At 55.1% G+C, this 27,889-nt stretch overlaps 2 protein-coding genes across 3 annotated transcripts; one reads left to right on the plus strand and one right to left on the minus strand.

Annotated features, from left to right (window-relative positions):
* Nucleotides 1-285: 285 nt before the first annotated feature.
* Nucleotides 286-22,748, minus strand: NUP62 (nucleoporin 62). Of its 2 annotated transcripts, XM_061139914.1 has the most exons (3): nt 22,611-22,723; nt 12,976-13,057; nt 286-2,876 (listed from the first exon to the last, which is right to left on the minus strand). In XM_061139914.1, the coding sequence occupies exon 3, from the start codon at nt 2,811-2,813 to the stop codon at nt 1,248-1,250; it is 1,566 nt and encodes a 521-aa protein (XP_060995897.1). In that variant the 5' UTR covers nt 2,814-2,876; nt 12,976-13,057; nt 22,611-22,723; the 3' UTR covers nt 286-1,247. The 2 variants fall into 2 exon arrangements, with proteins under 2 accessions (XP_060995897.1, XP_060995896.1); XM_061139913.1 differs by lacking the exon at nt 12,976-13,057 and having other exon boundaries at nt 22,611-22,748.
* On the plus strand, nt 22,548-27,106 carry ATF5 (activating transcription factor 5). The gene is made up of 3 exons (XM_061139954.1): nt 22,548-22,685; nt 23,935-24,231; nt 25,795-27,106. Exons 2-3 carry the CDS (start codon nt 24,054-24,056, stop codon nt 26,457-26,459), a joined length of 843 nt encoding a protein of 280 aa, XP_060995937.1. The 5' UTR covers nt 22,548-22,685; nt 23,935-24,053; the 3' UTR covers nt 26,460-27,106.
* The last annotated feature ends 783 nt before the right edge of the window (nt 27,107-27,889 follow it).

Genomic DNA, 27,889 nt, shown 5'->3' on the forward strand with positions numbered 1-27,889 from the left:
CCGTGGCTTCTGCTTGGATGAAACAGTGGTTTCTAGAAGTCCAAGATGGCCCAAGGAAATGACTCACGGTCATGACTTTGGGGAACTGGACCATATGTGTCCAGGAACAAGCCCTGGGCACTCCAGAGCCAAAACACAGCTTAAGTGTGAGTGAGCCAAGTGAGGCCAGAGGGCAGACTTCCCGCCCTGCGCCACGAGCGAGATCTGAGTGCATTCCCCCCCAAGCATGACCTGGAACCTACTCTTTTCCCAACCTTCTTCTAAGTTATCCACAAAAACAGCAGCTTTTAAATTCCACAATACATTTTATTTAGAAAAGCAACATACAGCCATAGGTATTTCAGAGAGTACAGCAGAATGTAAAGACAAACACAAAAGACACCTGGGACACAGCTGGCTTCTGGCCACTGGATCTCACTGGAACCGACCAGGTTTGCCCTGACTCTGGGAGGCTCAGAATCAAGTCTGTGGCTGCCCCTGGCACCCTGGCCACTTCCACAGGCATTCATTCGGTGGGCAAGTGTTTTATGCTGTCTCATCTCTACTGTTCATCTGTGTGACAGTGACAGGGACTGTGCTGAGCACACAGGGGGGACAGGAAACAGGCCCACAGGGCACACAACCTGGTGGCGAGGGGAGAAGTGAGTAGTCTGCAGAGTCTAGTGTGGCCAGTGTTACCAACGGTGTGCGGTCACAAGCTCAGCGTGGGGGGGGGCCCGCGGGACGGCACCCGACCCGGCTTCAGGGTGGCCGATGCGGTGTGTCAGCCAGGCAAGGGGAGACCTCTTTTCTCTTCTGACCTGTCTCTCCTTTGAAATCCTACGTCCCACTGTCCACTCCATCCACAAGCCACTTCTTTGAACTGCTCACACTCACTCCAGGCAGCTGGCTCCGTGAGGATGGAGCTCTCCTTCCCTTATCTCTGAGTCTGGGTCTGGCAGAGTGGAGGCCTGGCGCTCTGGCTGGGAGACAGGCGGCTCTCTGGTGGCTCAGCCCTCCTCCAGCACAACTGGAGGAGGGTAGTTGTCGCAGGTGGAGAAGGTCTACGACATGGAGAAACCACACCTGCAAGGAGGCTGCTGCCTGGACCAGAGCACTGAGAATACTTTCTACTCACTAAGAAAAGTCAAGCCACAGAACAGTTCTATCAACAGCGCAACTGTTTGAAAGACAGAAACACACAAATATGTATTTCCCTGCACCCCAACAACGCGACAGTAACCCCACCCCCGCCCTGGGCAGCGGGCTCAGTCGAAGGTGATGCGGAAGCTGCGCTCCTGCTCCTTGCGCCGGCCCTCGCACACCTTGGTCACCTCCTCCACCTTCCTCTGCAGCAGCGCCGAGTTCTGGTCGATCCACTGCAGCGAGTCCATGTGCGCGTTGAGGATCTTGCAGATCTGCTGCAGCGGGTCGCTGGTGTCGGCCGGGCCCCCCGCCGTGTTCAAGTGCTCGATGATGTCCTTGAGGTCCTGGGCCATGCGCTTGAGCTGCGCGTCGATGTTCTCCGCCAGCTTGTAGGTCTTCTCGCGCTCCTCATCGGCGTGCTGCAGGTGCACCGTGCCGCTCTGCTCCTTGACCGACTCCTCCAGTGGGCTCAGCAGGTCCTCCAGCTCCTTCTGCTGCGACAGGATGAAGTCGAGCTCCTGGTCCAGCCGCTTCTGGTCCAGCTTCACCTTCTCCACCTCGCGGTGGAGGCTGGTGATCCTCTCGCCATTCTCGATCAGCGTGCGGTCCCAGGCGTTGACTTGCGTGGCCTGCTGCAGGAAGTGCCGCTCCTGGTCTTCCAGCTCCAGGCTCCACTTGTTGATGAGACTCTCCAGCTGGGCGTAGGTCAGCGCAGCACTGGCCGACCCCCCAGCAGCCGTGCTGGGGCCAGAGGGCGCGCTCCCAGAGACCGCCGTGTTGCTGGGGATCCCGGCTGGAGTCAGCGGCTTTATGTTCAGGGAGAAGCCGGTGGTGCTGGTAGTGGCGGCAGTCGTGGTCGTGGTGGTTGTCGCCGTGGAGGTGGTGGAAGCTGCTCCAGGGGGCTTCAGGTTGAAGCCCAGCGTCCCCGCTCCCGCTGTCCCCGCAGTGGTCGCTGGGGTGCCAAGGGAGAGCCCGGTGGCGGTGGACGAGGTGGGAGCGGCTGCCAGCGAGGTGAAGAGCGAGGGCCCGGCGCTGGTGGTGGCGGCGGGGGTGGGCGCAGCCGGCTGGGTGGCTCCCGCTCCGGTAGCTGCCGGAGTGGCAGCGGTGAAGGGCAGCCCGCTGAGGGCTGGAGGCTGGGCCGGGCCCCCAAGGGAGCCTACGTTGAAGCCAGAGGTCCCCGTCTGGGATGCGCTCCCACTCGTGAACGAGAAGCCCCCGGACGTGGACGTGGTGGGCGGGGCGGCAGATGCAGTGGTGGAGCCAAACACAAAGCCGCCGGGCGCCGCGCCCTGGGCGGACGTGCTGGCGCTGGAGACCGCACCACTGAGTGTGCTGCCCCCGAGCCCGAAGCCGCTGGGCTGCGTCGGGGCCGGGGCTGCGGCCGCGCTGCCCAGGCTCAGCTTTGGGGTGTTGCTCCCTAAGGAAAATCCGGTGGCTCCTGCTGCAGGCGTCGTGGTCCCAAAGTTGAAGGCCGGGGTCTGTGTCGCAGGAGTCTGGGTGCTGAGTGAGAACAGGCTGGTGGAAGGGGTGCTGGCGGCTGACTGGGAGGGAATCCCAAAGCTGAACCTGCCAGTGCCGGACGTGGAGGAAAAAAAGCCCGTAGTGGCCGTGGTCGTTGCGGTCTTCGCGGTGCCAAAGGTGAACCCGCCTGTGGGGGCCCCAGTGCCTCCAAAATTAAAACCGCTCATGGCTCCAGACTCTGGGGACAGCAGCTACTCCGGCTCCAAAGCAAATCCACCGGTGTCTGCAACCTTGGGAAGATTTGCAAAGCAGGGGAAGTGACATGATCAGATGGCAGATCTGGAAAAAACCACCTCAGTGGCACGATGGAGCTTGGTCTGAAGGGGGACGGGACTCAATTCTGATAAGCGGCGCTCCTCTTCCTGCTGTGTAACCTAACCAGGCCCTGCTGAACTAGGAAAGAGGGACAGGGAGTACAGCCCCGCCCCTGGGGGTCTAGCAGGGTCAGCACCAGCAGGAGGCCCACTGCTCAGGGCAGGGGAGGCTGAAGAGCAGGCGCCTCTGGTGAGCGGGATTAGAACCACACAAGAGCCTTCGGGACCTGCCCCCCAGGTCTCCCTGCTGACTGCAGGTGGGTGGAGGGTAGGCTGATTTGGCTGAGCAGTGCCCCTCTGAACCTCAGAGACCAGCCCCCGGAAGCTGAGCTTACGACAGGGCCTTGGGTGCCAAAGGCTCTGTCTGGGCACACCCCGCGCCGTTTAGGAGGACAGAGGGCATGCGGGCGCAGTCCCCTGCCCTCCTAACTTGGGGTGGGCAGGAGACCCGAGTGCTCAGAGCACCTGGAGCCCCTGGCCGCAGGGGCTGGTTTCAAGGGGACGTGGAGATTTGAGCCGGCCAAGAGACCGCCCCCACCTGCAGGTGCGGGGCACGGAGGATGAGCATCGGGGGACAGTGAGCGTCGCCAGAGAGAGCAGAGAGGAAAGAGCGAGAGGGCAGAGTATGAGAGCTGCCAGAAACCCCAGTCCTGCTCACCAACCCCGCCTGGTCTTCATTAGAAGCTCCGGGAGCCAGCACGTCCCTGTTCAGTCAAAGGTGACTGCTTTCTATTGGAAAAAGCCCTGAGCAAAGCCATCTGGTAGCTGGAAAGTCAAAGGTGACTTGGAGAAGAAAGCGTTGGAGGGCATCCTGGGTAGAGGCATTTTCAGGAGAGTGATCACAGGCTAAGCACTGACGGCTGGCGGGCTGCTCACGTAAGTGACATCTCCTGCTGTCTGGAGGCAGAGATGGGTGTCCCCACATCCGAGATGAGGAAACTGGGGCTCAGGGGGCTGCGGTGATCTACTAGGAGCTGACCCCAGGTCCAATCCACCAAGCTCCTCATCCAGCACGGGCACCAATTAGGGGGTCGACTGGGCATCAGATATAAGGGAAGCCCTGCATCCTATCTACTGATACAGCCTCTTAACTATACTCAAGAAACACTGGGAATGACAACAAAGAGAAGCAGAACACAAATTTACTACTGCAGTGTGATCTCAGCTATGGAAAAACCCTGAATAAGGAGGGCTGGAAAGAAATACACAGAGATGTGTCTGGGATCTGTCTTTGGCTGGTGGGACTACACATGGATGGTCTCTCCCTGCTAATTTGCAGTAGTTTTCAAGTGCTCATTCCTGCCTGTACAATAAACATAATTGATAAGCTAGGTTTTTGAAAAAGATCCTCGAATTATAGTGTAAATACACTCTGAAGAACCAGCTAACCTGTGCAGCTGGGTTCTAGAATCACAATTTGAGCAGGACAGACGGGGTGACTGAATTAAACAACCTCCCCCAGGCTGGCACTCGGTCACACCTTGTCTCGGTTGTGGGGCAGCGTTGGATCTCAGAGGTTGTGCTGAAGGCAGCAGGGGGGCCAGCACGTGGACATAACACCAACACCATGCTCGGCCACAACCAAAGACGTGGCCCTCCAGAGACATGCAGGCCCCACTCCCCGGAACCTGGGGATGAATGACTCTAAGTGGCAGGAGGAATTTTCAGATGTGACTAAGGATCTTGAAATGCGGAGGCAGCGATGGGACTACAGAAGAGACCACCCGAAGGTGGAAGCAGAGGCTGGAGGAACGTGCCTTGAACTTGGAGACAGAGGACGGTGCCACAGGCCAAGCAATGTGGGTGGCTTTTACAAGCTGGAAAAGGCAAGGAAACGGATCTCCCCTGCAGTCTCCAAAAGGAACCAGCCTTCCTTGATTTCAGCCCAGTGAGACCGATTCTGGACCCTGATCTCAACTTCAAGAGAATAAAGGTGCATCGTTTCAAGCTGCTAAGTTTGTGTATTTGTGAGAGCAGCACAGGAAATGAACACAGCTGGGGAGCACAAAGTGCCTGACGGGCATGAGGGGGACCCTGTAACTCCTGAGGACCCCGAGACCCAGCGCCCTCCTTAGGAAAGTGGAGTGGCCACTGCGGACCTGGAGTGTGGCCGAGTCGGGAGGGTGCGGTGCTCACGACCACGGTCCCCGCGCAGACACAGGCCGCCCTGTCACCTTTGGAAGTCGGGGAGGGAGGGAGGGAGCCCCGAGGGGCCGTGAATCCAACCCAGCTGCGATGTCCTCAGGAAAAGACTGTGGTGGTAGCTGGCCGCAAGTCTAACACGAACGCACGGTCGGCTACCACTGCGCAGCGGGGCCTCGGGCTGCGTGGCCCATCCCCCGGTTGAGATGAGCGTGGTCTGTGGGCGGCTGGCTCGGGCACTGACAGCGCGATGTGCCCAGCAGTGTCACCCCCGCACGCCACCCCCAGCCAGTTTCACACCCATCCTACGAGGAGGTCGGATGATGGCCCAGACCAGGGAAGGCAGGCTCAGACGGAGGTAACCTGCAATCCCACCGCTAGGTGGTGACTGACCAGCTCCCCACACCCCACACTGCAAAGCTCTCTTCATTTCTACTTCATCAAGTGGGCCCCCCGGTCACAGGGCCGGCAGCCCTGCTCAGGGGGCACTGCCACCATTCCGTACCCAGCTTCCACTCTACTCCCTCACATGTTTATTTTCTTCTCATCTAAAAGCAGCTGCAAGACGGCTTCCTTGTTTTCAGGCATGAGGCTGGGCTCCTTGTTTGGGTATGAAGAGACCCCGGCCCAGTTCACTGCAGAGCCGTCTCGAGCTGAGTCTGTTACCAGCGAGTGGACAGACGTGCCCGGACACCCACACAGCTCAGTTCGCAAGAGTGCGCTCAGGAGAGCTTTTGCTATTAATAAGCTGCAGCTAAAATTTTTCCAAAAAGCATTTATAGAAAGTTTTCACTTTTTATATGATTAAGAAACCACAAAGAAGATCTCCCCCACCCGCCCCCGCCCCGGTGTCTTGTCTGGTTTAACGGTTCACTGTTTATTAAATGCCTCATCTCCTTCCAACACCTCGGATGCCAAGGACCCAGGAAGAGTGGTGAACACATCCTGATGCAGTTCGTCCTGGGTGTTACTGCTCACTTACCACTGACCCCCATAACGTTTCGAGTTTCTCACAGATGTGGTCAAAAACACACAAAAACCCCCTCTGCCCTTTATGAGGGCTTTTCCACTGTTACCAAAGGGGTCAGCTTTCCTAAAAGAGAAGCGGATGCTGTTGAGGGGAAGTGATGCTGTTCTTGGGAAGAGGGGCAGGTGGGCCTGGGGGTGGGTGCTCAGCGCAGCGGGTTCTCTAGTCCATGGGGCTGCCTCGAGGTCACTGAGGGCGTTACCGGCAGAGCGTCTAGCCGCACACCTGCCCTTGTTTTCCAAACCACATCCAGGTGCCTGCACAGTCCCGAGAGTCTGGGATTCCCACGCACAGGCCCAGCCCATCCCCAGCTTCAAGGACGCGGGGTTCTGTGTCGTCCGTCACTGCCGCCTTCGCTCAGATCCACCAACCTTCCCTGTCGTCAGTTCTTCTGCCTCTCCAAACCCGAGCTGCACCTGCTTTATTCACTCCAGTACGTACTCGGCCCTACCCTATGTTCAGTGACAGCACAGCAAGAAACGGTCCATCCCCGGAGGCCGGGGGGCACCGAGAGCACGCTACAGGGAGATGTGAGCACCTGCTCTGCACAGACAACATTCAAGGCCCTGGAAACACGGCTGCGGACAAGACAGAGGAGCGTCTGGGAAGACAGGAGAAAAACAGACACCACGGAGGAAGCCCTCGGTGTGTCAGATGCGGCTCAGTGTCCTGGAGGAAAGACCAAGTGGGGCGGGGCAGCAGGGTGCCAGCGCAGGGGCGAGGGGGTGAACCGGGGTGGCCAGAGCAGCCAGAACAAGTCCCAGCGTGGGACCAGGGTGGCCGGGGCAGGTGGCACAGTTCTCAGTCCTGGGCTCCCCTTTCCTTAGATACTCGGAACAGGGGTGTCTGTCTGGGAATGAATACAAGGGAAGGGAGGACCTCAGCCTTGGACCAAAAGGGAAGATTAACCCTAATCTCAGAACCTGAGACCTCGTGTGGCAACAAGGGACGTCACGGATGTGATTAAGGATCCCAAGTGGGCAGACGGCCCTGGCTTTCGATGTGATCACGAGGGCTCTGAATGGAATCGGGAGGCAGAAGAGGTGAGCCAGAGGGACTGTGACCCCGGAAGGATGTCCTGAGAGCCGCTACACTGCTGCTCTGGAGCTGGAGGACGGGGCCACGAGCCAAGGAGAGCAGATGGCCTCCGGGAGCTGGAAAAGGCACAACCCAGACTCTCCCCTGGGTTCACACAAGGAACACAGCCCTGTGCACCCGACTCAGGCTTCTGATCTCGGGAACTGCAAGCGGAAATATTTGTGTTATCTTAAACTGCCAAGTTTGTGGCAACGTGTAACAAGTGCAACAGGAACTTAACACAAGAGTGGGGGACAAAGAAGGAAAAGGACGGAGCTTGGTGAAGGTAAGTGAATGGGAAACCCGTCCTGGCGTGGGGCTGAGGAAGGGGCGGGGTGAGGGTGCTGGGCCTGGCAGCTGCAGGCGAGGGGGTAAGAATAGCTGTGGTTCTGGAAACCTGGACATCCTCTGCCGCGGGGCGACCTCCTGGGCCGTGGACGTGTCAGACACCTCGCAGCGATGGGCCGCGTGTGAGAGAGGGAGGGGCAGGGTGGCCTGGAGCACTGAAGGGGGCTCGTGGAGTGGCAGGGTCAGCTCCACAGGGCAGGATGTCCCTGTTCTGCTCACGGCTTCATCTGCAGCACCAAGGACAGTGCTGGGGAACTAACACTGACGGCCGCTCACTGCGGGCCACCGATGTGAGCAGGACCGGCCAGGAGCAGTAGGGAGCAGCACAGCGAGCCTTTCTGGGTGGGGGACAGGCTCAGAGAGGAGCCGTGACTTCTCCAAGGCCACACAGCAGCAAACCCGAGTTCCTGGAAGGGAACTGAGCTCCTTCTGGGGCAGGAGGTGAGCAGGTGTCAGAAATCAGTATGAGAGGGGCAGTGGGGTGCTCGGGCAGACGCGTGGCCGAAGGAGTGACACACCTCCACAGGATGCCGGCCGGGGTCAAGGGCCGGTCACGGAGGAGAACTGGCAGCAAAGCCAGAGGACCCTGCTTCCTGCCGACACCCCGCAGCCCTTCACCTGTCACCTCAGAAGCTCGAGCGACCCTCCCAGAACAAGGCTTTTCCACCAGGCCGGGGCAGCTGCCGCCCCCCAGCCCGCCTCCTTCCTTCATGACAAACTCTTCTTCACTCGGGGCAGCAATGAGTCCGGCCAATGGGCTCCATTCCCAGGGCCGTCTAGTTACCGATGGGCCGGGAGGAGGGCAGTAGGTCCACAGCGGTCGTGACACGTCCAGCCCGCACTCTCTGTCAGCGCCTGGCAGGACACAGCCCAGCACCGAGAGGCAGGCGCTGCAGCCTGCCGGCTCGAGCGCATGCTCCTCCACTCCCAGCCCCAGGGTCTTAGTTGTAAGCTCATCTCCTGGGGCCTCAGTTTCCTCATCTGAAAAAAACAGGATGGCGGCTCCAGAATCATATGGTCTCTGGGAAGATGAAACAGTCGGCGATTTGTGTCAAGCACTTAGCACTGTGTCTGGTGCATTCTTGGAGCCCAGAAAACAACCTACTATTGCAGTTAATAATATTGCAGTTGTGGGAAGAGACCCAGCAACCGCTCCTGGCATCCCGACCACAGCCACTTGGTGGCACTGCCCACAATGCCGAGCCCAGCCAGGCCCAGGCAGGACAGGCAACTTCTGTGCCAACTACACTTTCCCTGTGGAATTGGCTCTTCATTTAAGACTTGGAGAAAGTGCAGCCATGGGCTCGGAGAGACCAGAGGAGGGGAGGAGAGAGGGGAGAGAAAAGAGAGGAGATCAGACATCAGTGGTCATCAGCTGGGCCGGTACCTCTGCGGTGTGAGTGCAGGGATCCCCTGCCTGCCCCCACCACACCTCCCCTGGGCTGTCTCACCACAGGCCAGGCCCAAGCCCACGAACTCCTGCTTCTTAAATCTCTCTTGAATCGGATCTCCTCTCTCCCTTGAGTCAAAAAAAACCCCTCTAAACCTCCGGGGATAGATGAGCCCAGAGAGCCTGCCTTGCAAGAATGGACATCAGCCGATCAGGGGCGAGCTGCCTGCTACCCAGACCTCAGCCGGGGCAGAGTCTCAGCTGTTCCAGGTTCCAGAGCAGCGAGGCGGCACGTGGGGCCCGACCAGAGTGCAGGGTGAAATCACGGGAGAGACCCTGAAGGGACAGAAGACTCATCCAGGCTGTGGGGGGGAGCGGGGGGTAGACAGCACCAGGGGCCGGGCAGGAGCTGCTGGGGACCTGGGCCAATCCGCCTGGCTCTTACCCAACCGCCCTGCCCGCAAGGACCAGCCAATCCCAGAGGCAGGAACCAGAGCCCCGCTCTCGGGCAGGCTGCGGCACAGACGCCTCGGCGCTCCCGGCTAGCTAGAGGCCCTTCCTCCTCCACGGCATGAGGCGTCCCCACAGGGAGTCAGGACAGAGACCAGCTGCCCTCTCACCTCCTCAGGCGGCCGGGGCTCTGGTCCTGACTTCCGCGGGTCTGCTCCTCCGTGTGGACGGCACCCTGGAGGCCTCTGACGCCTCCCAGGAGGCGCGCCTGCCTGCCTGCCTGCCGGGGGTGGGGAGGAGGGTCTGTGGGAAGCCTGGCCCCTGTCCTGCCGCCATGCCCTGCTCACATGAACAGATCCCCAAATGGCCCCGCACACCAACCCCCCAGGAGGCCTGCTCACACGTGTTCTGCTGGGGGGTGTTTTTAAAAACAAAAATTACATACTTTTTGTGAATAGTTTGCTCACATGGTTCTATGTTCAAAAGGTACAAGAGGGGTCTCTGTGGTCCCCCCTCACCCCCACAGCTACCTCTCTTCCCTAGAGACAAGCTTTCGGGTTTCTTGGGCCTCTTTCCAGAGATTTTCGACACATTTAAGCAAATGCAGTTTGCACTCTCTCCCGCTGTGCACACAAGGCTGCATGAGCCAGGAGCACTCTTCGGCACTCTTTTTCGTACTGACAATATTTTAGAGGTCATTTTAAGCAGGCTTATCATCCTCACTGGTGCTTGAAGCTGGCACAGTGGTAAAGAATCCACCTGCCATAGCAGGAGACACAGCTTCAATCCCTGGGTCAGGAAGATACCCCGGAGAAGGGAATGGCTATTCACTCCAGTATCCTTGGAGAACTCCACGGACAGAGGGGCCTGGTGGGCAGCAGTCCGTGGGGTCACAAACAGTCATACACGACTGATCACGTGCACGTATCATCCTCACTAGACAGAGGAGGAAGCGCTCTCAGAAACCCCTCAGCTTCCTGCCCCTTGAACTACCTCCAGCTAGTACAAAAACTGCTTCTTGGACCCAGAGGTTCTCAGCTATCTGGCTTCTCCCTTTCTTCCCTGGAAAACAGCCTCTCTACCACAAGCAATCACCTCACCACTAATGAGCAAGTACACTCTCCTTCTCACTTCTCACTTCTGAGGCCCAAACTTGCACCCGAAGGAGCTCAGGTGGTGGGAAATGGCAATCCCCACGGGGAAAACAAATCAGGTTAGACGTGTGGAAAAGTCAGCAAACAGCCAGAAGGGTAGATTTTAAGGAAGATTCTAGAAACACTCTTACAGGACTAGGGAAAAAAAAAAAATAGGACTAGACAAGATCTTGTTCTTGTACTGAAAGATTTTTCTCCCTCCACCTAACTGCATTCAACATTTAAATTTTAATGGAACAATCAATACACCAGTCCTTTCTTTAAAATCTTGTGTTGGCCATCACCCAAGAGTCCCCTGATCACTATCTGTCACCCCTGGTCCCCACACCTGTGAGGTACTCTGGTGAAAAGCAGTCGTATATTTCATCTACATACGCTTGCACACGTGTTCACAGCCAGAGGAAATCATTTTACTCACATGTTTTCTCTACTCCCAAGGGATCATACTGCATGTGTCACTCCACAATTTGTAGTTTTCAACAGGTTTTTCATTCCTTACAGCTGCTATAAACCAGTAAGCTAGAAGGAATGATAAATAAAATGTGGTGTGACTAGACCACATTTACCCATGCCTCTAACGATGGGCAAGCAAGTTCCAGAAAAACATCTACTTCTGCTTTATTGACTACGCCAAAACCTTTGTCTCTGTGGATCACAACAAACTGTGGAAAATTCTTCAAGAGATGGGAATACCAGACCACCTGACCTGCCTCTTGAGAAATCTGTATGCAGGTCAAGAAGCAACAGTTAGAACTGGACATGGAACAAGAGACTGGTTTCAAATTGGGAAAGCAGCACATCAAGGCTGTATATTGTCACCCTGCTTATTTAACTTCTATGCAGAGTACATCATGAGAAATGCTGGGCTGGATGAAGCACAAGCTGGAATCAATATTGCCAGGAGAAATATCATTAACCTCAGATATGCAGATGACACCACCCTTATGGCAGAAAGCGGAGAAGAACTAAAGAGTCTCTTGATGACAGTCAAAGAGGACAGTGAAAAAGTTGGCTTAAAGCTCAACATTCAGAAAACTAATATCATGGCATTCGGTTCCATCACTTAATGGCAAATTGATGGGGAAACAAGGAAAACAGTGACAGACTTTATTTTCTTGGGCTCCAAAATCACTGCAGATGGTGACTGCAGCCATGAACTTAAAAGACGCTTGCTCCTTGGAAGAAAAGCCATGACTAACCTAGATAGCATATTAAAATGCAAAGACATTACTTTGTTGACAAAGGCCCATCTAGTCAAAGCTATGGTTTTTTCAGTAGTCACGTGTGGATATGAGAGTTGGATGTGAAAGCCGAGTGCCGAAGAATTGATGCTTTTGAACTGTGGTGTTGGAGAAGACTCTTGAGAGTCCCTTGGACTGCAAGGAGATCCAACCAGTCAATCCTACAGGACATCAGTCCTGAATATTCATTGGAAGGACTGATGCTGAAGCTGAAACGCCAATCCTTTGGCCACCTGATGCGAAGAACTGACTCCTTGGAAAAGACCCTGATGCTGGGAAAGATTGAAGGCAGAAGGGGATGACAGAGGATGAGATGGTTGGATGGCATCACCGACTCAATGGACATGAGTTTGAGTAAGCAACGGGAGTTGGTGATGGACAGGGAGGCCTAGTGTGCTGCAGTCCATGGGGTCACAAAGAGTCGGGTACAACTGAGCGACTGAACCGAACTACTGATGGGCATTTAGGACGCTTCTGGTTTTTCTTTACTATAAACAATACTCCAACAAGCACACTCACTCATGCTTTCTCAGGCACAGGAGCAGACACTCTTCCAGGGCAGATCCCAGAAGAACTACTGGCCACATATTTGCATCTTGGTTTTACTAGGGACAACCAAACTACTCCCCAGCTTGCCTATATCTGCTTTATTCTAACTGGCAGTGCCTGAGACAACCATTTCCCTACAACCTGTCAGCACCCGAAGTTAGGAAAGTTCTGCCAATCTGGTGTACCAACCGCATTTATTAAAAAATAATGATAAACGCACCAGCCATTAAGTGCTGTTATGTGCCGCGTGTGTGGATAATCCACAAACATACCTCATTCATTCAGTCAAGAAACATCCACTCAGACTTGGGACAAGAAAGGCCTTGAACTGGGCAAACAAAAGACAATATGGCACGGCCACCTGTCCTCAAAACCTGAGAGTGTTATAAACGTGATGAAGGAAAAGCTACCAGAATTGAAAACAGCTACTCAAACAAAAACTTGTGCGCAGATGTTCTCAGCAGCATCACTCCCAAATGACCAAGAGGTGCCCATGCGCCAACCTCTAAGCGCCCCGTGCCTCCATCATGCCGCTCCGGTCCCACAAGCCTTCCTGCCGCCCTTCGCACATGCCTAGAGCACTCCTTCCTTAGGGCCTTTGCACCCGCTGTTCTCGCCCCGTGGCTTACTCCCTTACCTCCTTCAGGTCTTTGCTAAAATGTGAACTGTCACCTCCTCAGTGATGGCTCCCTTGGCTGTCCTTAGGAACCCAGCACCACCTGAAATACGATACATTCCATTACAGATCTCATTTGGTGTTTCTCCCCGTTAGAAGTGGGCTCCACGAAGGGCAGGATTTGGGCCTGTGTCTCCACTGCTGCACCCCAATGTTTGGGACAGCTGCGGGCCCCTGCAGGCACTCAGCAAACGCTTGTTCATCGAGTAAACAGGGCCAGGTTGCTTTGCGCCAGGTACTATTCCAAGTGCTCTTCACGTACTAATTGGTGTAGTTCTACGATGTTCCTACCATGGGGTAGGTACCATTAGCATCTTCTTTCCAGAGTTAAGAAATCTGCTCAGTGTCAACATAAATGTCAAAGTCAGGGTCAAAAAAAAGGTCCCTGTGCTCAAATAATTCAGAGCTTACTGAGGGTAACAGAGAGACAGATTTTTGGATGGCATGGTAGACACTGTGCAAGGGCTTTGGTGAGAACCTACTAGAAGCTCAGGGGAGGGGCAAACACTGTCCTAGGGAAGAAAAGGATGTTTAAATCTGTTTTGAAGGATGTGGAGGAGTTAGCGTGAGAAGAGGTTAGATCAGTAGCTCATTCCAGGCCAAAGCTCAGATGGGCAAGGGTCTGCTGCCTTGAGGAACAGTGGAAAATGCCCTGTGTCAAAACCACAGGATGCCAAAGAAGGTATACAAATAAATGGCTGATAAGCACTGGAAAAGCATCCTCAGCCACTGGGAAATGCAAATCAAAACCATAATGAGATACCAGCTCACTGATGCCACTAGGATGACAATAATAAAAAAGGTCGATAACAGCAAGCCTTGGAGTAATCTGAACCCTCATTCATCACTAGTGGGGGTGTAAGATGGTGCAGCCACTTTCGAACAGTCTGGCAGTTCCTTAAACATACAGTTATCCTATGATCCAGCAATTACACTCCTGGACCTCTCCCAAGAGAAATGAAAACATATGTCCATACAAAACTAGTACACAAGTATTCTTTAACAGCTGAAAAGTAAAAACAACCCAAATGACCATCAATTGATGAGTGGATAAAATGGAATATTATACAACCTTACAAAAACCCTATTGATATATGCTACAAAATGGATGAACCTAGAGCACTAGACACCTACTGTATGATCCCATTCACATGAAATGTCCATTACAGGCATATCTACAGAGACAGAAAACAGATGAGAGGCTGCCTACAGATGGGGGCATGGGGAGTGCCTGCTAAGAGGTATGAGGTTTCTTTCTGGAGTGATAAAAATGTTCTAAAATTACATTGTGGTAATAGGTTCACAACTCTGAATGTACTAAAAACCACTGAATTTGTATAGTTTAATAAATGGATGTGAATTATTCACTATTTCAATAAAGCCATTAAACAAACCAACCAAGCATGGGATGCCAGGGAGGGGCTGAGAAGGAGGGGCTGGGAAGAGATGCTTCTAAAGGCGGGACTGTGTTTTCTTCTGGGGATGAGTGAAGCTGGTTGAGAACAGGCTGGGGAGGAGACTGGAGAAAGCTCCAGTTAGCTGAGGCCAGCAGGGGGCTCCAGTGGAAACACAGCCTGGAGCAGAGAGACCACCCAGACAAGACTAGGAGAGGGAGACTTGCCAGGGCTGGGGGCTTTATGACACGTGTGTGCTTGCAGGTCAACAGAAATCCACGGCCCTGTGCTCCCCCTGCCAGCCTCCCTCCTGCAACCAACACCCGCGTCCCAGGGGAGAGGCAGTGATGTCACTGGGGGAGGGAGGGAAAGGGAGGTTGTGGCAGAGGCAGTTGGCATGGAGATGGTGTCTCTGGGAACCAGGTAACCACCACCAGAGGTGGGAGGCGGGGTGGCTGTGACTCTGCGATTAGAACCAACCACAGCCCCTCCCCGTCCCTGGCTAGCAATCGCCGCGCTACCATTTCCGGACACTTATCTTGGGCCTTGTCCGCAGTGCTTCACCTGTACTGTTGTGTGTCCCTGCTAAGTCGTGTCCCATTCTCTGGCAACCCTATGGACTGTAGCCCGCCAGGCTCCTTTGTCCATGGGATTTCCCAGATTGGAATACTGGAGTGGGTTGCCATTTCCTCCTCCAGGGGATCTTCCTGACTTAGGGACCGAACCCACATTTCCTGCATTGGCAGGTAGATTCTTTACCATTCAGTCACCTGGGAAACCCTGACCTGTACCGACTACAACCCAAAGAGCAGAACCACCAGCGTTTCCATCTTACAGATAGGCAAGCTGAAGGCAAGAGAACTTCAGTAACTCGCCCAGAGTCGCCCAGGTGGTAGCACTGAATGAGGCCGCCCAGAGCTGAACTGGGGCCTCAGGAGCCTCTCCAGAAGGACCTTTTCCACCACCACGCAATGCTCCCTCTATTGCTACATCCAGTACCCCTTCCTGCTCCCTGACGACATTCCAGGCCATCTCGTCACCTTCCAGACTAGTTCAGTGGTTCGGGTTTCACTCTCAAATCCAGTTCAGTGCTGTCCGTTTCCCCACTGCAGGCTGGACACCTAGAGACCTTGAGGGAAGGGGAGCCTACTCCTGCTCTGGGTGGGGGACAAAAGACTCTTCAGCAAATCTAACAGGTCTGAGGTCCAGGGCCCTGCTGGCCCGCAGATACCCCCACGGGGCCGTCCTCACGGGTCTGTGGAGGGGGCCTGTGACGTTTCCCCGCTGAGCTCCCCTGCCCCGGCCTCCACCCTGGCTCCCCCCGTGACTGGCCATCCAGCAGTGCCGGCTGCCTTCATCTCGGCCTCACTCCTTTCCTCTGAGCTCGAAGACCCCAGGGCAGGGGTACAGGTGGCCCCCACGCCCACCCCCATTTGGCAGGACGAGGCTGTCTGCTGAGAGAGGGATGAGCAGCCCTGACAGCCGCCGGGCGCTCTCCTGCTGGGCACCAACAACTCCACGGATACACGGGGCAAGGCCACGCGGGCCACTGGATCACAGCGCAGCTCAACACAGACCAGAGCACAAACGCTGTCCAAAGCACAAAAATGACCCAATACCATACTCCTGACTCAGAGCTGACAGCCGCTTCTTCATTCAGCATGGCACTGGCTCCACGGATAACCAACGCTGGTCACAGATGTGACCCTGCTCCCTGCTGGCCTCTGATCCAGAATGAAACCCACCTCCCTGAACCCTCCCCAGTCACTCAGCCCAGCCCAGCCCCTAGAAGTCCCCTTGACCACAGCCCCTTCTTGAGATGCCCCATGGGCCCCCAAGGTGGGCACCCCCAACTGCAACAAGCAGGAAACCCAAAGTTTAACTACACGTGTCCGTGGTGGCAGCTGGTTGGGGGTACGGACGGCTGACAGGCCTCCAAGCCTCCTAGATGACTCCAGAGACCCCTTTCCCTGCTCCCCACAAACACTGCCCCCCACGACTTTACACAGGACCCGGCAGCGTCTGAATGAGGCTGGCACCCTTTCAATCTGGGTCAGGCCGGCCGGTGGTGGTGACCCTGCCCTGAGGAATTTTCAGTGTCTTTTGTTCTCTGCCCTGGCAGAGGAGGACATATTTTTGGGGTGTGTGACGGGGCGACTCTGCACGCAAAGGCCAGGGAGGGCCCTTGGCCCCCACTTCTCCACACTCGCAGTTCACTGGGGTTTCTGTGAGTGATTCACGAACCTTTTAAAACTTGGACCTTGTGGAAAGGTCTAGGTTTCTCATTTCTGTAAAGCCTGAAGCTCCGCACCACCAGGCTGGCACGTGTGCCCACGGGGATGGCGTCATCCGAGGCCTTCCTGTACTCTCTTGGGTCCTCCGCTCTGCTCCCGTCCCTGTTCCACTGATGCGGCACACAGGGAGAAGCGAGTGTCCTAAGGGCCAGGGTACTGTGTTGCCAATTACCTTCAGTTTGCCCTGACCAGTCTCTGCACACACGTGATGGAGGGGCATCCCAGGGCTGGCAGCCTGTAGCTCTCAGATAGAGGAAACTGAGGCTCTGACAGGGAGGTGTGGTGGGATGGCTACGTCCCCATCCTAATCCTTAGCATCTGTATGTTACCCTATATGGCCAAAGGGACTTCACAGACGTCATATTCAGGACCTTGAGATGAAGACACTATTCTGGATTATTGGGGTGTGCCCCAGAGTGCTCACAAGGGCCCAAAGGCAAGAAAATGGATTCTCCCCTAGAGCCTTGAGAACAGGAGTCCCCAACCCCCGCGCCGTGGACTTGTACCAGGCTGTGGCCTGTTAGGAACCAGGCTGCAGAGCGGGAGATGAGGGGTTGCTCTCCACGAAACCCGTCCCTGGTGCCAAAAAGACTGGGGATCACTGTTCCAGAAAAACCCTTTTTAGACTTCCAGTCTCCAGAAGGGAAAGGGAATCGATGTGTGTTGTCTGAAGCCACCAAGAGAAGGGGCTTTGGAGGACTCTGAGCCGCCAGGCCACGTGGCAGACCTGTGCTGCATGCCTGGCCCCTGCACTGCCCTTTCCCCAGCTGAACTGGCCTTGGCCTTCCTGTCCTTGTTTGCCCGGACGCCCACTCCCAACCCTTGCTCCTGGCCTGCATGATCTAGACAGCTGCCCAAGGTCCTCTTCAGGGAACACAGAATTGAATTCCCCAGTTTCTGCCCCTCAGCAACTCATTCTAAAAGGAACTGATTTGAGGGCTTCCCTGGTGGCTCAGCGGTAAAGAATCCGCCTGCCGATGTAGGAGACACAGGTTCAATCCCTGGTCCAGGAAGATCCCACATGCCCTGAAGCAACTAGGCCCACTCACCCCAATTACTGAGCCCACACGCCCCAGAGCCCATGCTCCTCAACAAGAGAAGCCACTGCAACGAGAAACCCACGCCCTGCAACAAAGGCCCAGCAAAGCCAGAAAAGGAACTGATGTGGGACTTCCCTGGTGGTCCGGGGTTGGGACTCTGCTCCCGCCGCAGGGGGTGGGGCGTGGGTTCAATCCTCGGTTGGGGAACTAACAGGCTGCATGTTTCGTGGCGCAGCCAGGAGAAAAAAAGTTTTGATGCCTCGTGAGGCCACAGCAGAGGGCTGGGGGCTGTGAGGAACAACTCCTGGGAATGAGGAGGGTCCTGACTCACCCTCTAAGTGCTCAGGGAAACAGGTACACAGACGTCTGCCTTCGAGGGGCTCTGAAAGCAGAACGAAGTGTGGTAGAAATAGGAAGAGAAACGACCACAGGCTGGCCGTGAGTAAGTGCTAGGCTTTACCTACAGCATTTCACATAATCCCCTCAGCACCCAAGCCCTGGAGAGAAATAACGCTCATACTTAGGCAGGCAGACCCCTTTCTAGGAATTTTACATACATTTACATATTTAATCCTCACAATAAGCCTATGAGGTGGGTGATCTTATCCCCATTTTATGGATGAAGAAACTGAGTCACACAGAGAGAAGATGCCACCTGCTGAGGGTCAAAGAAGAAGCGGACTTGGGATGTGAATCTAGCAGGCTGGCTCCAGAAACAATGCTCTGAGCCACCTTTCCCCTGATCAAAAGGCCAAGGAGCCACCAGAGCCACTTCTAAGAACGAAGCAGAAGCCCAGCAGTCAGGGCCACGACGGCACCCTTGGCCAGGATCAGGTGACATGGGTGCGGGACTGAAACCTGGGTCCATCTGATGGGGACCCAGTGCTTCTGAACCCATCACACCAGGCTGTCATCTTGATTGGGAAAGCAGCGGGTTCTGCCATAGAACAGGCAAGGAGGGCCTCCTATGGGGCATGGGGCTTGGAGAAGGGCAGGTGGCAACCACCAGAATTTGTCAGTAGTAAGGAGCAGCAGACTTGAGGTGAAGGTCCAGGTCCAGCTGCCTCCCAGCAGGCTATGTCCTGACCCCACACGTCTGAGAGGAGACAGGCTCTCCCTGGGGCCTGCAGGCCTTTGGAAGGTGTGCGGCAGGGGCTGGGCTCTAACCAGCAGTGTGGCCCTGCACAATTCCTCTCACCCCTCCGGGCCTCCCCCTTGCCCCCTGCGAGCCCCGCGGGTCAGCCTCTGTGATCTGAGCCCCGTCCTGGCATCAAGCCTGATTCCCAGGCTTCTGCACAGGCTCTCCTTCCTCCTCCCTAATCCCCTCCCTTACTGGACTGGGGCGTCTCCCCAATCCAGGGCTTCGCTAACCGTTGCCAGGTGTGCAGCCGGCCCCCAGAGAACCCCCCCACTCCCCCTCCCCATCAAAGAGCCGGGGTGACGCAACCTCCCTGCAACTGCCACCTCACTCCCCGAGCCTGGCTCCTCCGCAATGAAAAAGAGTCCCCAGCAGCCCCACCCAGGCTCCCAGCCTCAGCTCAGGAGCTGAAGGGCCGGGGGGCAGCTGGACCCCGAGTACTTGGCCAAGCTGGGGGAAGCGGAGTCATATGAGTCCCCGGGGGGACCATGGATCCAGATGAGGGGTGGGTGTGGGGAGATGGCGCAGGGTGCCAAGACCTGGGCTCACAGGCACCACTGATGACCCACTGCCCAGAAGCTTAATAGGCTGGGAAGGGCTAGGAGCTCAGAGTGCTTGCTGGCACCCGCTCTGCAGGGCTGAGTCAGGCCGCGTGGGCGGGGTGACTGGCACCAGGACTCAATTCTGTGGGACCCAGCTGGAGAGAGAAAGAGGCACATGGGGCAGGGACCGCCCGGCCAGGGTCTTCTCAGTCAGCAAACTGCAAGCAACTGGTCTATTAACAAACTATCTGACCTGACCACCCTCTCAAAACCCCAGAGTCCCAGTCTATGCTGCTGCTGCTGCTAAGTCACTTCAGTTGTGTCCAACTCTGTACGACCCCAGGGACAGCAGCCCACCAGGCTCCCCTGTCCTCGAGGTCCTCCAGGCAAGAACACTGGAGTGGGTGGCCATTTCCTTCTCCAAGTCCCAGTCTATGAGACAAAACCAAATAGAGGAACAGTCCACAGAATATCCAACCTGCACTCTTCAAAAACATCAAGGTCACAGGAGACAAGAAAAGTCTGAAAAGCCTCGACAGACCAGACGTTGCTGAGGAGACGTGAAAACTAAGTGTAATTCAGCATCCTGGGGGGATCCTGAAACAAAGGAAGGGGTTAGGGAACAACAGGTGAAATCAGAAGATAGGGTGGGCGAGGGGGTAGGTCACAGAAAGACTAGCATTGCCTCCTGAGTTGTGACAAACACACCAGTATAACACAAGATGCCCACGGTGGGGAGACTGTGTGAGGGGTTCCTCGGGAACTCTCTATATTGTCTTTGCTGCTTTGTGGTCAATCTACAATTATTCCAAAATAAAAAGTTTATTTAAAGAAAAATTACCTAGTCTACCAGGTATAATCTAGAAGGTCTTCTGATAAAGAGAAGACTGGGGGATGACTGTGCCCCCTTGCAGCCAGTGGCCTGTCCAATGGTCTCCCCCAATCCCACCTCCTAGTACTCAACACGGAGGAGTCAGTCCTTACTTCTTACTTAAAAGACCTTTAGAAGCACTACTGCTGGGCACTGGAGATAAAACATATCCACCTTAATAACAACAATGAATCCCTTATGTAACACCTCACTCTGCCAGGCACTAGTCCAAGGGCACCTGACCTGGATTAATTCATTTAATCCTCAAAACAATACTAAGAAATAAGTACTGTTGATGGCCACACACGTTGGCCATTAGCACATTTCTATTAACTCCATATTTGATTCTGGAACTATTAATGGAAAGCAAGACACATGGAGGGAAATTGCCAGTAAGCTAGTAAGCCAGGTGTAGTCAAGGGTTGAATCCAACAACTTGGCTCCAGAGTCCGTGCTCTAAACTATTACTGTTTCCTTGGTAAAAACATAGCCCCTATAGGGCAAGAGCTGAAATACAAGCAGAGTGGATAAAGTAATCTAAGAGAATGTGGTCAGATCCCAAGAAAGACTTCCTGTATGCAAGAGCAGCCTGTACTAGGGATGCAGTATACAATAAACCTAATTAATACCACCACATGTTGTGTATGAAAGCTGTTACATGAGTAAATCCCAGGAGTTCTCATCACAAGGAAAACAGGATGTATTTTTTTCTATTTCTTCAGTTTTGTATGTGTAGGAGATAATAGATGTTCACTACACTTACTAATCAATTTATGAGGTATGTTCAATCAAATCACTATGCTGTACGCCTTAAGCTTACACAGTGCTACAAGTCAATCATATCCGAATAAATCTGGAAGAAAAAAAAAAGAGCACCTGAACTTGAAGGAAGAAAAAAAGAAAAAAAAGCCTGCATGTCTTCATTCTCAGATAACTCTCAAGATCAAGGTCCCCTGCCTTCTCTGGATCCTGATTCAGTCTCATAAGCACTCGGAAAAGCTCAAGTCCCGGTGTAACATCCTGCTGTGGATGAACGGAGGTGGATAAAGGACGGGTTTCTACAGCACAGGAAAGACGCACAACCACTTGGGCTGGGAGTGTCCAGCGCACCAGGAGGGGATGACCAGGAAGTCCCATCTCTTTGAGCAATGGATTACAGACCTTCCTATTTCTGGCAGACCTGCATGACTGATAGTGGGGGGGGAGGAGCTGAGGTAGAGGACAATCTGAAAGGGAGTCTAGGTGGGGGGCATGAACAAAAGAAGGAACCAACTGGCCTGAAAGGAATGCTGAGGATAAGTGTTGAGGGTAGGTGGGCAGGAGACAGAGAAAAGATAATAAGCCTGAGGGCGATAACTGACTCCCTGCAACAAGATGGGGCTGAGCGTCCATGTTGTGAATGGGAAAGGGCGGGGATGGCTGGGAATTTCCTTGGAGGAGGTAAAGGAGACACAAGGATCGCCTTTTAGCAAGTGTTGGATGGTCTAGCGTCTGGGGTTCCTGGCAGGGGGGTTGGAAGGGGTGACACCGGGCCCCAGGGTTCCTTCCTGCTCACAATAAGAGGTTGAGCGAGCATGTATTAAGTGGGATCTCAGTTTCACAGGCGTCGACTTACTTGATTCTCACTAATGACCCCACCAGGTAGAGTTGATTATTCTCCGCGTTTTACAGATAGTCCCCTATCTAGGCTGCTAGAGAATTCAGGTCATTTGCCCAAGGCCACCTTCGCCGGCCTGTGATTTGAATGGAGCGCGCTCTGTGACTCACGCCAGGTTCTAAGCCACAGGAAAGGTTCTCAGAGTGGTACGGCAGTTGAAGAATGAAGAGAGTAGCATGTGGCTGGCCGGAAATTCGCGAAGCAGGGGAAAGCAAAGGAGAAATGAACTGGCGCGAGTGTCGGGGAAGAGGGGTTACCGGGTCACCAGAATCAGAGGGAGCAGAGGACCGGATCCCAGAGTCAGAGAGAAGGGTGGGTCAGAACCCCCGGATTAGGGAGAAAAGCGGGGCTAGATCTACGGGTCAGGGGAAGGAGAGGCCTGAACCCCCGGGATCGAAAACCGGGATCCGATTCCCGAGGGTAGGGGTGCAGGCCCGCCTCCGGGTTGGGGCCACGCGGGGCGGGGCGCGGAAGGATCCGCGCAGGCAGTGCTGCGCCGTCCGCCGTATATCTGGGCCCAGTCCCGGGGGCCGCCTCATTCCCCATCCTCAGATCACGGTCTTTCCTCACGCTACCGCCACGCCGCCTCCGCCCGCGTATCCCCGGCCATGGCTCTGTAGCCGCGACCCCTCTGTGCCCCCGGCCAGTCTCCGCGCTCACCGCGCCTGCGCTCTCCGCTCCTGCCTGCTCTCTTCAACCGAGGCCGCCGCCGCCTCTTCTTTGCGGAGCCATGGAGTGAGTAACCGCTCGCCCCTCCCTCTCCAACCGCCTTTCCCGCCCTTTCGAAGCTCGCGGCTCTCGCGACTGAGTCTGGGGGAGGGGTGGGGAGACTGAGGAATCACGGTCGCGCAGGCGCAGAAGAGGGAAGACGCGCGTTCTCGCGCGACGGAGCATGCGCACTCGGGCGGGTGCGTTCTTCCAGACAATTGGTGTTTAAAAGAAGATAGCCCACGTGCGTGTGCGCCTGCGCACTAGTTCCCAGACACGGTGGCCTCCCCCCCGCCCCGACCGTCTGCGATTGATTGCTCATGCGCAGCTTGCCCACCTGAGGCTGTATTTTTGCGCAAAGGGCGGGCATTAAGCAGCTGCACAGGCACACTGGTCCCCATGAGGGCGGTGGCCTGAGGGAGCTATGGCGCGGCTCCGGAGATGGCGCATGCGCTGTAGCCTTCAGCGAGAGAGCCGCCTCCCACTTTGCTCAGGCGCAGAGCTCATCTTCTCTCCCTTTCATTTAGGCACGTGCTGGGGCGGGGACTGGTTTAGATTGACAGGGGAGAAGGCGGGGATTAAAAACGACTGGTTTAGGGGGCGGAGCTAGGGTAAGAGGCGTCGCCGAGGACGGGGTTGGGGCGGGGTTACCCATTGTGGAAGGGGCGGGGCTAACAAAACCTTTTGCTGAGGGGGGGTGGGGTTTCTGCTTGAGAAAGAGGCGGGGCCTCTGGGGAATCTTCAGGGAGAGGTGGAGCTAAAGTAAACCGTGGGGGCGGGACTTCGAGAGACAGTGGCAAGCAGCCCCAAAATTCAAAGGGAGGACGGCGATTTGAACGGATAACTTTGACGACCGGGCGGGACAAGGGGGAATTGCCATGGGAACAGATTTGAGCTGGACTCTAGGGAGGGTGTGGGGCCTAACAGTTATATTTTAGAGGAAGAGGTGTGACTGGAAGAAAATTCCCCTGGGATTGAGCGTGGTGTTTTTTTTTTTTTTTTTTTTAATGAAAGGGAAGTGGGAAGGACTTTAAGGAAATTCCCTTGGGAGACCATTAGGTTTCTGTATTGGAAGGACTGGGTCTTGGGAATTCTGAGAAATAAGCCAAGCGTAAAGAGAATTCCCTTGGGAGTGGGTGGGGCTCAGATACGGGGAAAGGACAGGTTTAGAATTCTGAAAGGGTCTGGGGGTGGGGGTGGCTTGGTTTCCCTGTGCCTTTGGCAACAGTAGGTGAGGCTGATCCTGACCCACTCACTTTCGGTGTCACACTTGTAGGTCCTCCACTTTTGCCTTGGTGCCTGTCTTCGCCCAGCTGAGCAACCTCCAGAGCCTCCTCCCAGCTGTTGGTGCAGCCTCTTCCATTGCCATCGGTGCCCCGCGCCCGTGCTGCAGCCATGTCACTCCTGGCGACCCTGGGGCTGGAGCTGGACAGGACCCTGCTCCCAGCTAGCGGGCTGGGCTGGCTCGTAGACTATGGGAAACTCCCCCTGGCCCCTGCCCCCCTGGGCCCCTATGAGGTCCTTGGGGGAGCCCTGGAGGGCGGGCTTCCAGGGGGGGGAGAGCCCCTGGCAGGTAAGAGCAGGTGAAGAATGGAGCTGGGGTGAGCTGGCGGGAGAGGGGAGAAGAAAGAATTCATTCATTTGATAAATATTTAATGAGTACCTATAATAGGGCTTCCCCAATGACCTGACTTGACCTGGCTCAGCAGGTCAAGAATCTGCTTGCAAGTCAGGAGACACAGGAGACATAGGTTCAATCCCTGGGTTGGGAAGAAACTCTGAAGAAGGAAGTGGCAATCCACTCCAGTATTCTTGCCTGGAAAATCCCATAGATAGAGGAGCCTGGTGGGCTACAGTATATGGGGTCACAAAAAGTTGGACATGGCTGAACAACTAAGCAACAACAACAGCATAATATGTCAGGCACTGTTTTAGGGGATACAGCTGGGAACAAGACTGACATGATCCCTGCCTTCTTGGAGCGCACACTCTACTGGGGAGATACGCAAGAGACAAATTAAAATATGCATGGGAATAAGTGGGAAACACTTAGCTGAGTTTAAAAATGGCAATGAGAAAAAAAAAATAAAAATGACAACGAGGACAAGTTTGGTGGGGGGAGCCAAGAAGCCCTCTCCCAGTCAGTAACATTTTGGCTCGGACCTAAGGAGTGGTAAGGAATGACCTGTAAAAAGACCCAAGGGGAGAGCTTTTCAGGTGCAGGAAACAGCACAAGCAGAGCCCCTGAAGCAGGAATTATTTCATTCATTGCGGATATCGGTGCTAAGTCACCAAGTCGTGTCTGACTCATTGCCCTATGGACTGTAGCCCACCGGGCTCCTCTCTCTGTTCATGGTATTCTCCAGGCGAGAATACCGGAGTGGGTTGCCATGCCCTCCTCCAGGAGATATTCATGACCCTGGGATTGAACCTGCATCTCTTACATTTCCCGTGTTGGCAGGTGGGTTCCTAACTTCTAGCACCACCTGGGAAGCCCATTTTATTCATTGGTGGTGGTTTAGTCGCTAAGTTGTGTCTGACTCTTGCGACCCCATGAACTGTAGCCCACCAGGCTCCTCTGTCCATGGGATTTCCCAGGCAAGAATACTGGAGCAGGTTGCCATTTCCTCCTCCAGGGGATCTTCCCGACCCAGGAATCAAACCTGGGTCTCCTGCATTGCGGGCAGATTCTTCACCAACTGAGCTATGAGGGAAGTGTATCCCAAATGCTTGGTGCATAGTGGGATTGCAGTAGTTAAAGATGAAACAGGGTGTGTTTACATGTGATCTCATTTGCCATTTATGAATAAACCAGAGAGTAAATCAAGAAACCAGAGATGCAGGGTAATCAGTAAGGAGGATGTTGAAACAGTTGAAGAAATGGCTGGTTGACTGTTTTGTCATTTGGATCATTGATGGTTGGTTGGTTAACGGGTTGGTTAGATGTTTGGTTTATTGGTTGGTTGGTTGGCTAATCTGTTAACTGGTTTGATGATTTGTTGATTGGTTGGTTGACTGGCTGGCTGGCTGGGGGTTTAACTCAATGAATGGGATGAATGAGTTGGGCATGACTAAGATCTGGTTGGGTGGAGGATTAGGAAATCAAGGAGTTTTCTGTCCCTCTGCAATCCTCCAGGAGATGGCTTCTCTGACTGGATGACCGAACGGGTCGACTTTACAGCCCTGCTCCCTCTGGAGCCCCCCATGCCCTCAGGTGCCCTCCCCCCACCTTCCCCACCCGCACCTGACCTGGAAGCTATGGCTTCCTTGCTCAAGAAGGAGCTGGAGCAGATGGAAGACTACTTCCTCGATGCCCCTCTGCTCCCACCATCCTCCCCACCTCCGCCGCCGCCCCCGCCCCCGCCGGCACCTTCCCTCCCTCTCCCCCTCCCCCTGCCCACCTTTGACCTCCCCCAGCCCCCTGCCCTGGACACCCTCGACTTGCTGGCCATCTACTGCCGCGGTGAGGCCGGGCAGGGGGACTCGGGGTTGGCGCCCCTGCCCCCACCTCCGCAAGCCCCGCCCCCGCCCCCGCCCCGGCCCGCCCCCTACCCCAGTCCTGCGGCCAGCCGAGGAGACCGCAAGCAAAAGAAGCGAGACCAGAACAAGTCCGCGGCTCTGAGGTACCGCCAGAGGAAGCGTGCAGAGGGCGAGGCCCTGGAGGGCGAATGCCAGGGGCTGGAGGCGCGGAACCGGGAGCTGAGGGAGAGGGCGGAGTCGGTGGAGCGGGAGATCCAGTATGTCAAGGATCTGCTTATCGAAGTGTACAAGGCTCGGAGCCAGAGGACCAGGAACAGCTAGCCGGGCGGGGGCTTCGGGCTGTAGGGGGAGCTGGTCTTCGGCACCGGGGCGGAGCGGGGAGGGTCCCCAGTCATCCCCCTGCCTCCAGCTTCCTTCCAAACCCTCCCCCTCCTCTCCCTCTCTCCCCCTCCCCTTTTATTCTTGCCTTCCCTTCCCCCCCCCCCCCCCCCCGAATCATGAGACGTTTGGCATGAGTCAGCATTTACACCCTTCAAGTAACTTTTGAGGAACAGAGGCCCATGGGGAATTTGGGAGGCAGGGGAGAGCTTGGAAAACCGGTCTCTCAAGCAGGGAAGTGAGCCCAGGAAGCCCTGCAGAACGTCTGTACAAAGGAGAACAGGGAAGCCATCTGGAGACCAAGTCAGGGAGGGCTCAAAGAAAGGTGCCCAAGGAATGAGCAAAACAAGCCAAGTGACCTTGGGAACTACATTTGGAGGTGGAACCAAGAGGTAGCCGACTTGGCAGAGCAGGTGCATATTTTGGGGGTCTGGGGAGTGGCCGTAATGGGTGACGGGGTGTACATTTTAGCTCTGGGAGGAAATCAGTGTTTTGTGAAGGTGTTGGGGGAGGTGCCGGAGGGCAGGGACTGATTGATCATTTTGGAAGGGGGCTTTGTGAGTGGAAATAAAAGGAAGAATTTCCTCTGATTATGTGCGTCTTGTCTTTGAAAGGAGAAGCTGGGGGGAGGGCAGTCTTACACCAAAGACAATAATGATAATAATGGAAAGAACATAATCCTTACAGTCAAGCACAGACTTTCTACCCAAGGTCAAAGCCAAGACGAGACTGAACTGGTAGAGATACAAGACCCGTTTTTAACTTCCATTTAGTACATAGACAGTGAAAGAAAGAATAGCCAAAGGTGCCAGCTCCCCATGGTCCTTGTCACCAAAAAGGGTGATGCCAAAGGGGCCGGATGGCTGGAGCACAGTTGTGGGGCACCGGGTGGTGAAGAGCAATGGCGCTGCGCTGTCAGGGGAAGTCAGGAGGTAAGTGGGCGGTGACCTGGTAGTGGAGAGTCGGATCTGGTTGCTAACACTTTCTCCATGATAATCTTTATGAGCTGGAAAAAAAATTCATGCAGGTGGGCACCCATTACAGAGTTGGGAATCAATTTAAAGGGTTCTGACCGGTGTTTAAAGATACGAATAGAACAGTAGAAAATACCACTATGTTGATTTAATATCTTACTTTGCATCACGGTAAGAAAAGTTTGAAAGCCACTGGTAGACGGCAGCCAGCATCATACAGTGATTTTCAGACACTGCCCACTAATACAACCGCTATCAACTCAATTTGAGATGCCCGATCCCGCTCCGCCCAAAGATTCCTGCCTCTCGGCGGCTCTGTCTCAGCAGGACTCTACCGCCAGGGGGCGCCCGTGCCCCGACGTGAATGAGTTATCTATTCTCCACTCAGCCCAAGCCCGT

Source organism: Dama dama, chromosome 4 (assembly GCF_033118175.1).
Source record: "Dama dama isolate Ldn47 chromosome 4, ASM3311817v1, whole genome shotgun sequence".
Taxonomy (NCBI): domain Eukaryota; kingdom Metazoa; phylum Chordata; class Mammalia; order Artiodactyla; family Cervidae; genus Dama; species Dama dama.